Source organism: Chiloscyllium plagiosum, chromosome 23, assembly GCF_004010195.1.
Source record: "Chiloscyllium plagiosum isolate BGI_BamShark_2017 chromosome 23, ASM401019v2, whole genome shotgun sequence".
Classification (NCBI taxonomy): Eukaryota; Metazoa; Chordata; class Chondrichthyes; order Orectolobiformes; family Hemiscylliidae; genus Chiloscyllium; species Chiloscyllium plagiosum.
This window is the reverse complement of record NC_057732.1, coordinates 16531506-16545424: the sequence shown is the minus strand read 5'-3', so window position 1 is coordinate 16545424 and position 13919 is coordinate 16531506. Positions and strand designations below refer to the sequence as shown.

Here is a 13919-nt window from a genome sequence, read left to right as displayed (position 1 = left end):
TCCTATCCATGTCATGACTTTCTGGATGCACTTGTTGAAGGGATAGACTGAATGTATGGGTTATTTATTTGGATTTACATGCTAAATAAAAAAAACATATCAAAGAGACTTTATTGTGTGTTTCAGATGGAACAGTCTGAGTATTAAACATTTGCACTAAAATTTGATGTATAACCAAAAATATGAGGAACACAATATAAGGCATTGCTTACGAATTTATACATTTTGTTTCCATTTAGGAAAGAAACAGCCTTTATTAGTTGTGCTATTAGGGTATCAGCAATTGATTTTTAACATTTCTGGATTCATTAATTTGCATCTTAACAGTAAAACATCACATTTTGATGCTTTTGTTCATAATGCTTTATTATGGATGAGCAAGATATATACAGTTAATGTGTGGAAAGGTACGTGATTCCTGCTCAAAACTATTAAAGTTGAGATTTAAGTTGGCAAGAAGACATTTAGGTTTGGATATTATAAACCCCTTCTCGGTGGGTTTTCAGAGGAAGGGAATGTTAAATAGGGTACGTACACGGGTCAACACACTGATGCACCACTCCCAGAATACAAAAGGTGGCAGGTGCTGAAACCCACCCTGAGAAAGATGTTTCTTAGTCAATCTTTTCTGCCGTATTATGACAAGCCTCAGTGACAGATGGAGGAAGCCAGACCTCTTGGCCCAGAAGTATTACAACTGCCCGAAAAGATCTTTGCCTGTCCACCATATGTAAATAAGTAATTCAGAGTCAGTTGAACTTCCAGCAACATTCGAGTTGGTGTGACTATGTGGGAAGCCTTTTATTTTACAAGATTTTGAGAATACAGGAAGAAAATGAGGTCCTGTCTTCAGGGGGTGCCCTGAGAGTATTGGGGCACCTCTCCAAAAACAGATTTTAACCCCTTTTCTCCTTGCATGGATTTAAAAATTCTCCTTTAAAATGCATCCACCTACCCTAAGGTCACCAAATCCCATGTGCCTCCCCCACACCCAATGCCCCTTACCTACCTTGGTCAGAGATCCAATGGGTGTTAATCCTGGGACTGGCTAGTCCCACAGCTGAACTCTGGCACTGCTGGAGTGCCAGCTAATCAGATTGTCCTACCTTCAGTGGGAGGACAAAGTCCCTGTATTCACTGAGTTAGCCCACCCGCAGTGCACTATGGTGGTAAGGCTTGTTCTATTTCTGCCAACTGGCTACTGAATTTGCTTCCAGGCTTCCGGCTGCCTAGCTCTGTCAATGTCTGTCTTTTATTATAATAAACTAGATGTTTACCTTATATGTATTAGTGAACATTATGAGAAAAGAACCATTGTATCTGCTTTAACCAACTGATAATAAACCCAACATAAAACACACAGTTCCCAGCAAAAAATGGTTGTCTTTCCTATAACATATCTGCAGACTAGGTGGGGTGAAAGAAATTGACGTTCTAACATTAATCATTCTGATTTGACACCTTTTGATTTTTATCCACAGTGATATAACACATAAATGAATTGATAAGGTCCTGACCTCCAGGATTCAACTCTTGACTTGGACTCCTACCACTCATATTAATTCATTGAATCTATGGTGTGGTCCATTGGAGTTCATTTTCAAATCAATAAAGTGGATACAGAGAAAACAAAATTCTTATTGCTATTTTGTTACTACTATTTCAGACTATGTTTTAATATGCATATTTTCAGGTTTACCATTTGTCACAAGACAGAAGTTGTAAAGAATACATTAAACCCAGTGTGGCAGGCTTTTACAATTCCTGTGCGTGCACTCTGCAATGGGGACTTTGACAGGTAGGAGCAATCAATGTCTGTTTACAAATTCACATTGAAAATCATTTGTGACTTTTTTTAAAGGTGATGTATATAACATGAGTTTACATAAATGTTAAGCTTTGGCACAACATTATTTTCTGTTGACAGGCTTCTCGCAGACCATTCATGTATATTGAATATTATTCAGACCTGAATATTTTTGAACTGCCAAATGTGAATTGTCAATTAGGGTACTGTCAGTCAATCATTTTATATGTTTAAAATGCTGCTCCTAAGTATATGTACTAGATAATAGACTGGCATGAAACAAAGGCACAGTATTTTTATTGGAGGTTTAATAATATTTGAATGCGACCCAACAGAGGATCCTAAGAGATACTGTCGCAGCTCACCAGTAAAAAAAATGCTCACCTGAACATGAAGTCAGGAGGAAAACCAATGCTCCTCCTGACTTCAATTAAAATGATTTACTGCTCCTTTCTCCAGTCACAGTCAGTGCTACTTTCCACCTCAATCACTTCATTTGCTTTTATCTCTTTTCTGTTGGTCTCTGTTGAGACCATTGTTTTAGCTATCAATGCAGCAATCTGATCTTTGAAAATTGGAGTGACATTTTAATTTAGGTGATGGGGCTCTTATTTACTGGTTGGAGAGTCAATGAAAGCTCCAACTTTTCTCCTTTAGGAAAGGCCTTCTAAATTAAATGCCCATCAGGCACTTAAATGGACAACAGCATATCTTCCTTGGGACCAGGGATTCCACAGATATAGGTCCTGCTCCTGAGAGCTGCTGGCCAACGAGAAGTTGGCTGCTGTGCACATAGCGGCAGTAGATTCACCAAGATCAATGTACCAAGGAGAAAGGTGGCTGAGAGTGGGATGGTGGTCATGCGCATGGTCAGTCAGGAGGAAGGTGGCTTCAGTAAGAGTGGAGCATTCTCAACAGTCCTCCCCTTACTGATGTCTTGCCACTTGATCACCCAATGAGTGTCTTTGAAGGAAGGACCCCACCTTGAAGGAGTCCAGAGGATTGCTTCCTTGGGTTTTCTGTATGATAAATCTTGGCCACTGTTGGCTGAACACCAGTGGCAGCAGAATGAAGCACTTAATTAAGTAGGCATTATGTGCCTGTTTAATGGGTTCACAGGCAGCAGAGTGGAAAGACTGATCATTAACCTGGATGTAGTGGACTTTAGCAGGGTAGAGGCAAGAAGATGATAAGATTTTCACTCATTATGCTCCAACACAATTAAATACCTCATTTGCATCCAATCTTACCTCAGTGGAATGAATTAATTCCTTCCCATTGTCTATGACTGAGGAGTTGAATGATTATTGGGTATAGGCAGGAGTGTAGAGTTGAAATTAAAATCCAATCAACACAATCTTTATTGAAAGGGAGGGTGGGTTTGAAGCACCAAGTGGCTTGCGCATGTCCAGGCTCATATATTTGACACACTGCTCACCCATTAATAGTCTGTAGCTCACTTATTTGATCAGGATGAGACTGTTAGATCAGCCATAATCCTATCACATGGTGGAACAAGCTTGAGGGAACAAATTGACCTTCTGTTGCTCCTAATTCTTGTGTGGCTATGACTAATTCAGGTGCCAGGATTGTTCCGTCCAAACTACTTGGAGGATTGGAGAATGCCACTGAGTTAGTGAGCAATGAGGCTATGGAGGGACTTGGACGTGAGATGAAGATTTTCAAATTACGGTCTTGGTGGCTTGGGAGCTAATGTTACTTTGTGAGCATGGAGTGAATATGACGTAGTCCACGTTGAGGTATGAATATCAGAGCTGTGGGTGAGGTCAGGCTAACAGAGGGTGAATGGATGGGATGGTTGGATTTGAGAAGCCAGATCTGAGGCTGACCAAAGCATGGATGACGTTATCAGTGCAAAGGGTGCAGAAGAATTGAAGATGTGTGGAAGTAGATGGCCTTAAACACTCCAAACAACTGTCCATTCTTTTACATCGTTCCATGCCTTCTTTCCTTTATTCACTGTCTGTGTGGGCAGTTCCTGTTGATGTAATTCAGAATTTTTTTTTCAGATAAATAGGAACAAAAATAGAAATATTTAGCAATACATTTTATAACCTTGGTTTACCAAGGTAATCATAGTTTCACCAGATATAGTAAGGAATTTGGTTCTCTCATAGAACTTTATTCTCCTCTTCCTTTCAAAGGGTTAAGCTTTTCTCCAAGGTCCAACCCAAAGTGACACAGCGGTCAGCCATCGAAACCTGCTGTCATGATTCCATCCAAAAGCTATGTTGCTCTTCTTCCCTCTCATCAAAATCATTGTTGGCTGCTCTTTACTTAGAAAATGGAGCCTGGGTTCTGAGCATTTCCCTCTCTCAAACCTTTGTTCCTCAGGATTTTTTTGTGAAAGATGGACTCTGGCTGAACCAAGACTGAATTTCTTTCCAATTTGTCTAACAACATCAAATTTTGTTGTGTTCCAATTGAAACCAAGGCCTGAAAATATTGTGGCATTCTTCTTCTGGGCTCTTTTGCTTTTTTCTTAGCAATCTTTGTCATCATCCAGTGATGCTCCTGCTATGACATGGACAGACTTCTCTTTGTTAGTAATATCAGCAATAATATTGGGTGGTCATGTTCAGTGATTTCTAAGCTTTAGAGTCACAATGGGTGTTGGAAGGGCAGGCAGAACTGCTGTCCCACCGATAATCTTATTCGCAAGGGAATATGTAGACAGAAAATGTACTAAAGAATACAGTGTACTGCAGTGTATCAGAACAGGTTTAATATTATTTTTCTGCATTTTTTGTTTCTCAGTCTATTTGTATTTCTCATTTTTGTACTCTTTGTAGCACTGATAATATACACCAAAATACCTCTCCCTGTTGCTACCACTTCTGTACTTTTTTTCACCTTCTCTCACATTTAGTTTATCTTACTTAATTTGCTTTTGCTGCCATGTGACTTTCTTTCAATCACTCTACTACTGATCATAGATTTATAGTTCGGGTTTTGGTGAAATGACAGCACTTGCAAATTTTTAAGTTTGAAATCCTGTCTGGAAGAAGAATAATGCTGATAATTAGTGAGATTTTCATTTTTGCACTAATTTTGAAAGTAAACAACAAAGCAAAACAAGGATTGTAAACTTCTCATGTTTGGATTTCCTATTGCTATTTAGTGTTTATATCTTTATAACAATGACTTAGCCTTCAGGTATTGTGGCCAATTCTGTGCATCTTGCCTTGAGAAAGCTGCCAGGACCTTAGGAAGGAAAGAGAAAGTTAGCCAGCATGGTGCCAAGGATGAAATATTTCTAATACATGGAGAAACTATTTAAACCAGCAGTGGAAATAGTGGAGGCTTTCAAAATTCTGAAGGGTTTTGTTGGAGTCAGTGAAGGGAAAGTGTATCTGTGACAGAAGGGCCAGTAAGTAGAGAATATTGATTTCCATCCATTAGCTGAAGAACCATAGGTGACATGAAGAAAGAAAAATTTACACGATGAGTTATCATGATCTGGAATGCCCTGAAATGAAAGTAGTAGCAGTTTCGATAGTAACTTTCAAAAAGGATAAATTAAATAAAGAATTATGACAAACTATTTATTGGACCATGAGGAAAGAGCAGGTTGCGTGGGATGCATTTGATTGTTCCCTTTGAGGTGGCATAATCACAATATCTGAAAGGTATCCTTTTGACACCGAACTATATTCACTGATTCTAGAACTAATAGCTTTTGAATGCATTTTGAGTGCCTTTGTATTGGGTGCTATGCAGTTCAATAGGTGTGAAATCGAAAGTTTTTAAGGCAGCAACCAGACTGTAGGGGTGTAGAATAAAATAGTTTTGATGTTGGAAAAAGGATTGACATTGGCTATTCAGTTGCATTTAGTATTGGGAATCAAGAAGCAAAGAGTTGTATGAATGAGCCCTCAGATAGATAGATTTCTTTTGTCTAGAAACTAATTCACTGCTATAACTTGATTACTCTATACTTACGTTTGTCTAAATTAAGTATTCCAGTCTTAAACTAATGCTTGTAATGTATCTGTGCTATTCACATCACAAAAACATTCGTATCAGTCCTTGTTCTCTTTAAGCTATTTTTAATGCTAATTTTGGAACAACACTCTTGCATTTTAAAATCTTTGTCTTTGCAAAGATTGCATGCCTTCACCAACAAACTATTTCTGTCATAGCATTATGGAGTAAGTTTTGAAGTACTGTTAGTCATTTCACAAGTGACCATTAACAGTTACTAGTGACAGGCATGATCACTTTCTATGATTATTTGATATGCTTGCAAAATTACTTTTTAATCTCAGTGCAATGACAACCAAGTTAGCTTGTTTTCCTACTTGAGTGTTAGTTATTTTAAAAGTTTAGTTTTATTTTATTGAACAAAGTACAGTTTACATGTGTAACAAATATAACGTTTGCAAGATGACAGTTTTGTGAATGTTCTTGAGACAGTTGTTTACTGATGATCAAAGGAGGAATAATAATATAAATGTGTATCTTGTTGAAATATTGTTGACAGAACTATCAAAGTGGAAGTGTACGACTGGGACAGAGATGGAAGGTAGGACATTTTTTTGTTACTTTTCTTCCCATCCTCAGCCAAGGACAATATTTTCTTTCTGACTGTGTTTTGTTTCAAATTACAGTACACAAAGTCAAACAAATCAACATTGTTTTTTTAATGCCAAAATTGTATTATATGGATCTGAAATGCAGCACAATCCTAGAAACACTGAAGAGTCAATTTACATTTTAGGTGCATTGGGAAAAGAGCTTTGCCAGTTGAAACACACACTCCATGACAGTCTGTCCTTTAAACTTAATAGAGCAGGAGTGGGAATTCATAATATTGGATTCTGAATGGCAAAACAAAACTCCTCTGTTTGTATTCTTGTAATTGTTTTTGTGTATCTTTGTTTCCTTTACCATTTGGTGTATTTGTCTCCTCTGCTTGTTAAAACAATTTCTGCCTAAGCATCATCAGTTTCTTTCTGAAGATTCTACTAATGCTATGATTGCACTTCCCCCTATTACTATAGGTTTACAAATGATATGCCTCTGATTTCATCTTCAAATTGCCCAACTTCCCTGGGAAGTTTAGTTTTCATAAAACCAGACTACTGTATACTGTAGCAGGCAGGTGAATAGAACCTGATAGTGATTGATTTTTTTTTCTTAGAGCAGAAAAATGCTTTGGCTCAGATTTTTGAAATTATTTTCAATCAGTAATAGCCTGTTCAGTAGGATATGATAATGGTATTCATTTCGATATGATTTACCCTTGTTATTTTACAACATGAACATTCTATTCAGGGTTTTAAGTGTTTGTTATGATAATACTCAAGAATTACTTAGCTATAATTTTAAAACTTAAAAAAATTTGCTAGTGGCTGTAAGTTTGAGTTGTATCATCTTCCACCTTAATTTTAAAAGAGCCACTATGACAAAATAGTTTATAGATTTGGCTCCAATTTTGTTTATGGTAAAATATTTATTGAGTTCACAGCTGGGAATGATTTATCTCTTTAAAAGGTTTGCAAAGTTGCTATTTTCTCAGGGTTCCTCTACTTGTTGCCATAAGTCTATCTGGGCCCAGATTTCCATGTCTTTGTCCATGTTGGAATGAAAGCAGGTTTGGCAAAAAAACATAGAGAACTGGGACTGATTCCCGGATTCTTGGTCCACATTCCTATCACTGGCAACGAATAATAGTGAGTGTTAGTCGGTTTGTATGTAGTGGTCCTGGTGTTGCTGGCTTTTATTATGGGTGTAGGTATATCATAACTCCTGTAATTTTAATCAAGGTGAGCCAATTTCTTCATGATACATAGTGTATACCAGCTCAGTTGTTGCCAACCATGGATGACCCTAGTCTGGCATCTGAAGCTTTTCTAACTTGGAGAGTTTTTACAAACTGCCTATGTTGTACTGAGTTGCTTTATGATAAAGTAAATATGTTCTTAGTTGAATGTTTCGTGAAAGGGTTTGGCTGTTAAAAATTAAATCACCATTAAATTGCCCAGAATTGTGAAAGTGCAAAGTCTTCAGGTGCGTTAAGTTACATTTTCCTTTGGATAAACTGCTCTTCTGCATTGAGCAGTGTTGATAGTAAGACTTTATTGTATGTAAGTTGTCTCCTGTGATTTGATATTTTATTGAATGAAAGTTCAGCCATTTGCTTCCCTTCTTCAAGTTGAGTTCTTACAATGACTTGAGGATTTTAATATATTTATCTCTGGGTGTTCTGCTTGTTGTCATTCAATAAAAGCTTATAATGAATGCCTGGGTGAGTTTCAAATTCCACAGATGGATTCAGTTCAGCAAACATTGATACAGCTGCAAACTGGACTGAGTTTGATTTTCATGATGTATTTTGGGCCACATAACAGCATTATAACTTTTTAAAATGATTTTTGGGTGTTTATCTTGACAGTTGTATGAGCATCTCAAAAATGCCCCAATATGAATATAAAACTCAAGAATTCTTTATAAAGTGGATAATGGGTGGGTGAGTATTCGGATGGGGATTGGATATGTGGATCATGTGCAGGTGAGAGGTGTGAAGGAATAGGGCAATGAAGATTGGAGGGAATCTTACTCAACTGAACTGAAGTCCCAAGGAATAGAGGAAAACATTTTTGCCCGTTTTCATTTCTAATTCCTGCCTTGAGTCCCTGTGATGGAAATAACAATAGCTAGCAATACAAATCAGGAAGTAGGTTCGTGATACTGAATAATCTTCCAACACTCAATTCTTGCTTCCGAGATCAAAATTTGCTACCTGGTCTCACTGGGATTGACATATAAAGAGGTGGCAGGGCAATTTGGTAGGATTGTTAGAAGGATTTACAAAATCTTTATAAATAGAAGTTCAATTTTCAAAGTCACAGAAGTTATTGTAAATGTTGACAAAGTTCAGGGTATAGCTTAGCTAAGTATTGTGCCCAATTCTGAAAATCTTGGCTTAAAAAATATGCCAGGTCCTTTTAGAGGAAATTGAAAAGATTGGCCAAAGTGGTCTTGTGTGGGAAAACTAGGGAAATTGGAAATGATGTCTCTGAAATGCTGGTGGAATCATATTCAGTAGGAACTTTAAAAATGGAAGTTATGTATACAAACAAAACTAATTTTGTAGGGCTATAGGGAAGAATGGGGGAGTAGCATTTTATAATATAACTGTTTTGAAAGAGTGCATTAAGCCCCACATGATTTGATGATGTCAGAAGGTCTTGGGAGATAAAAGGCAGAATATCTTAGGATCTTGTTGGGTGAAGACCTATATCCATTGTTATTCCAACAGTCTTCGTAGGACTAAAATAAAAACAAAACTTTGAAAATGTGTTTAATGTCAAATAAAAACAAAGTACTTGAGAAATTCAGTATGCCACAGGAGCATTTGTGGAGAGACAAACAAGGTTAACAGCCAGAATCTAATGAGGGCCTTAACAATGTGGGCTCTGGCATCATTTGGGGCAAAATCATGCAAAAAGTCTGGCAAATCTACCTTGAAGTTGGGGGCAAATCACAACATTTTTAATGCATCTGTTGGCTGTTGAGATGAGTTCCTTGCAGACAGCAGTGAGTTAGCAATTAAGGGGTTTATTGCTTGTTCAAAACCTTATTAACTGCATATCTCATCTCATTAGTGTGCAGCTTCTTATCTTACTGAAAATACTGAATAAGTTAGATGCTGAGAATTCTTGACATGGAAATCAGAGTAGGTGCCTGGTGACAGTGAGCTGTAGTTGGCTGTGAAGAACTTCCATAGTGTCCAGCACAAAACAGCATCTTGGGGCACGATCCAAGGTACCAGCCACTTGCACCACTTCTCCATGGAGATTGGCATCTAAAATTTGCCACCGCCCTCAGGATCTTCTCAGCACTCTCCAATCTACTTGTGGACTCGTTAGAGAGTACAGAACTGCATTTCAGGTGACTCACATTGAAAGGCTGCTTCTTGGACACTTTGTGCATATGGACAGCATTGGTCTCATGGATTACGCCAGACTGCCTCTCTGAGCTGCTCGCTTGTTCTCTTTTTCCTTGCTCACTTTCTGCCCACCTGTATGCTCACAGCATTGTGCCATGCCTTGATGTGCCAGTTAGCTGAGTCACACAACCAGGCAGCTTGTCCTGCTGGTCAGCAGTCTTTAGTCAAGGGGCAAAGCATTTTTTTGTACAGCAGTGTGCTGTGTCACTGCTCAATGTGCCAGCAACTTACATGGCAAACACACTGCATGGGCAGCAAACTATCAGCCATGTTTCAGTCTTAGGGGAATAGTTCTCAACAAAGGGAAAAAGTGAGGACTGCAGATGCTAGAAATCAGAATCAAGTGTGTGGTGCTGGAAAAGCACAGCCGGTCAGGCAGCATCCAAGGAGCAGGAAGGTCAACGTTTTGAGCATAAGATTTTCTTCAATCCTGATGAAGAGCTTGGGCTTGAAACGTCGACACTCATGCTCCTCTGATGCTGCCTGACTGGCTGTGCTTTTCCAGCACCACACCTTTTGACTCTCGTTCTCAACAAAGTTCATGACTGTCAGTCAGGGTCTCCTTGGACAATAAATCAAGGACAGCTTCCCATACCAGTTGAAGGATTAACCACAGTCAGGTATCAGGGATCCATACCTCTGCAGTCCAGGTTCGGAGACAGTTTAAATCCTGTGGCTTGATGGTGGCCATTCAGAGGGGCTATCATGATCGGGGAGATGTACAGCCACTAGTCAGGGCAGCTGCCATGGGAAGGAGACTTGGGAACCTGTCCGTGTTGAGTGGGAGCTGGAGACTGGTGGGGCCTGGAAAGACAGTTGCAAAATGGGGCAACTGTATTTTCACAGAGGGGATATGGTATAACATTGTTGCAAATGGTCCGGTGTGGGAGGGGAACAAAAACATAAAATGCTGGAAAAACTCCAAGTCTGGCAGCATCTGTGGATGGACGTCAAACAGAACAGTCCGGAAGAAGGATCTCTGGACCTGAAACATTCATTCTGATTTCTCTCCTCAGATGCAATTTCCAGCAATTCCTGTTTCTGATTTCCAACATCCACAGTTCTTCCCATTTTGTATTTAGGAGGTTTGTTCATGGTCAGGTGCATGCAGGGCTTCAGGTAGTGGGCATTGACTCACAAGCCCTGACATGGTGATCTCTTATATCAGGAGGGGATTCGGGGGAGCAGCTGCAAGCTAATGGAGATGGGTGTAAATGCAGTGTGCTGTAAATCAAAAGTAAGCAATGAGGAAGAAAATGGCTGCATCCACATGTGCAGTGGGCATGTTAAGTGTCTCAACCAATGAGGGACAGACCTGCAAGACCTGTCCATGTGAGGTGTTTGCTTTGAGAGCAACAGCAATACACACAGAGCCATGGCCCTCTCTATGCGCTGTACACTTCCCTGCTCCAGAGGATTGCATTTATCACTTTTGGACAAATAGGCCAGGGAAACGTGAAGAATATTTTCCCATGTGGAACAGTGGTGAAGCAGAATCTGATATACATCTTTTCCATCTTGCTTCTATAGTCTATAGCAAACTGTCAACATGTCAATCCATGGTACATCCTGTTACATTTATGGCTTTTCAGAGTCAAATAAATGGATCTGCTTCCAATTAAATCTGTGGGTGGCACGGTGGCACAGTGGTTAGCACTGCTGCCTCACAGCACCAGACACCTCGGTTCAATTCCCGCCTCAGGCAACTGACTGTGTGGAGTTTGCACATTCTCCCCGTGTCTGCGTGGGTTTCCTCCGGGTGCTCTGGTTTCCTCCCACAATCCAAAGATGTGCAGTTAGGTGAATTGGCCATGCTAAATTGCCCGTAGTGTTAGGTGAAGGGGTAAATGTAAGGGAATGGGTCTGGGTGGGTTGCGCTTTGACGGGTCGGTGTGGACTTGTTGGGCCAAAGGGCCTGTTTCCACACTGTAAGTAATCTAATCTAATCTAGTGTTCTGTCAATTGTGCCACCAAACTGCCCTCAAAAGGTTATTTTTCTTTCTTTCTTTCCTCCCCACTATGTCAATGGCCTCCAAACACTTGAAGCACAAGATTACTTTTTGAACTTAAAGTGCAACCCAAGATCTGCCCTGTAGTAGATGTAGAATAAACAACTTATTTTTAGTGCCATATAAATCCAGAATTGACTATATATATTTATTCATTTTGTCCTCTACTCATTCTCAGTGTGACACCTGTCACATTGTCTGCCAGTTCCTTGAAGTCTGGGTTGGAATCTGAGATGGGTAGTCATATGCAATGCATCAAATGGCTATCTGTGAGGTGGGGGATTATCTTCCTTTTGGAGAACAGTATCTCACAGAAATCTTTAAAAGTGCAGGATGATAGCAGTGGTTACTTTTCTCAGTTTGAGTCTCCAGAAGTCACTGTCTCTTGATCTGATTTTCAGCTCAGTATAATTTTGATCAGTAATCATCTCCATTAAACAGCTTCACTGTTCTGTAAATCAAACGCCTGATGGAATTTGCCAGCCAACCCACCAACATAAAGGAATGAATTTTAGACAAACAAAACAACTTGTTTCATCACATCAAGTTTCTGACGTGGAATTTCACTACTAATTTCCTCAACTGTGCACAGAAGGTTTCTAGATGGAACTATTTTTCTTTGTTTTTGATTTTTTTCTAAGAATTTCTCCAGACTCGGGAAATGTTGCAGCATTTTATTTTTTAATTGAGAGGATCACCGACCTAGTTTCAATTCAAATGCATTCATAGCATGGACCATGTGTGCTTAGTGCCTCATCTTTCTATGCAGTTCACATTTCAGTTTGTTCAGCTTTGACATTCTGTCTTTTTAAGGATCCTGAAGTTGAGCAATCACACATTGTCTGACAGCTCACTGCATACTTCATTCCTTGATTTAAGAAAAGTGATGATTTCAGACAGATCTAAAAATCTTTGCAGCACCTTACCTTGAGTTAACCAACTCACATCAGCATGGAAGGTTTAGTTCACTGTAAGCAGCACCAAATCCATTGAATAAGGATTTAAACTAGTTGTCCTGAGGGATTGTTGCTCAAGTTGAGTTTACAGACTTAACAACAACTTTCATTACATGAGAAAGATCCATACCTTTACACACGAATGTTTGCTCTGGATTATACATGATAATTGACAAAAGAAGGGAAACCAAGATCACTTCTGCAAAATACAACAAAATCTGCGTTTATGGCAAAGATGGATGGTGTACATTACAGTCATGTTGCATGGAAACTCTTAATGTGAGTAGAGCAACTCATTCAGAAGATGGATAATGTCAGTCATCCATGGCATTTTATAATGGATTGAACAATGAAGTGGATTTGTTTAACAAAATAAATGGAATGCCTGGTTGGGTAACGGAGTTGACAGCTTTAGAGGCAAACCTAGTATTTTATGTTAGTTGCATACAGTTTTATATCACAGCATCTACAGGTATGTTATGTCTGAAAATCAAAGAAATTATACACTGTTGATGAATTTATCAACAAAGGCTTAATCAGATTAGGGTGGGCCAGTGTTTTGTTTGAAATGGGTTTTTTTTATGGAAAGGTGTAAAAGTTGTTGACTTTATCTAAACTTGTACGCAATGTCAGGAATTGTTACTTGCTTAGCAAACAGATTATGGCAAAGCTTGGCATAGCTGCAATTTTTCAAGAGGTATTCTGCAGTACTACGCATTGATATTACCTTGGGGATTATTTTAATGAATCCAACAATGCACTGATTGTCTTGTCTCAATAAAATCTAGTGAAAGATTTGCCTTATAAGAAATTTCAATGATATCTGGAGTCACAGTAATTCGAATTGAGGGTAGCTGCCCTTGACATCAAGGGTGCCTTAGGCCAAATACAGCACACAGGAATCGAGGTTAATAGGATGAGGTAGGGCAGGGTGGACCCAACCTAAAAAAATCCACATAATAGTAGCTAAAATGATGTCTGGCACAAAGAAAGATGCCAGATATACTGAAATGGATATAGTTATCTGTGACCAGACATCACACCACCATAACATTGTTGCAGGAATTCCTCTGGGAAATACCCTCAGCACAACCAGCTACAGTTGCTTTTCACCATCAAAATATCAGGACTGGAGCTTTTTGGCATCAACACCATGGAAGTTAGATTAATCT

General features: G+C 39.1%; 1 protein-coding gene across 3 annotated transcripts in view; it reads left to right on the top strand.

Annotated features, from left to right (window-relative positions):
- LOC122561654 (copine-8) overlaps positions 1 to 13919 on the top strand; it is a 356185-nt gene that overhangs the window by 235475 nt on the left and 106791 nt on the right. For all 3 annotated transcript variants that reach the window (XM_043713602.1, XM_043713603.1, XM_043713601.1), the window contains exons 9-10: positions 1694 to 1798; positions 6312 to 6353. In XM_043713602.1, the coding sequence (XP_043569537.1) occupies positions 1694 to 1798; positions 6312 to 6353 (147 nt within the window). The remainder of the gene's footprint in view (positions 1 to 1693; positions 1799 to 6311; positions 6354 to 13919) is intronic.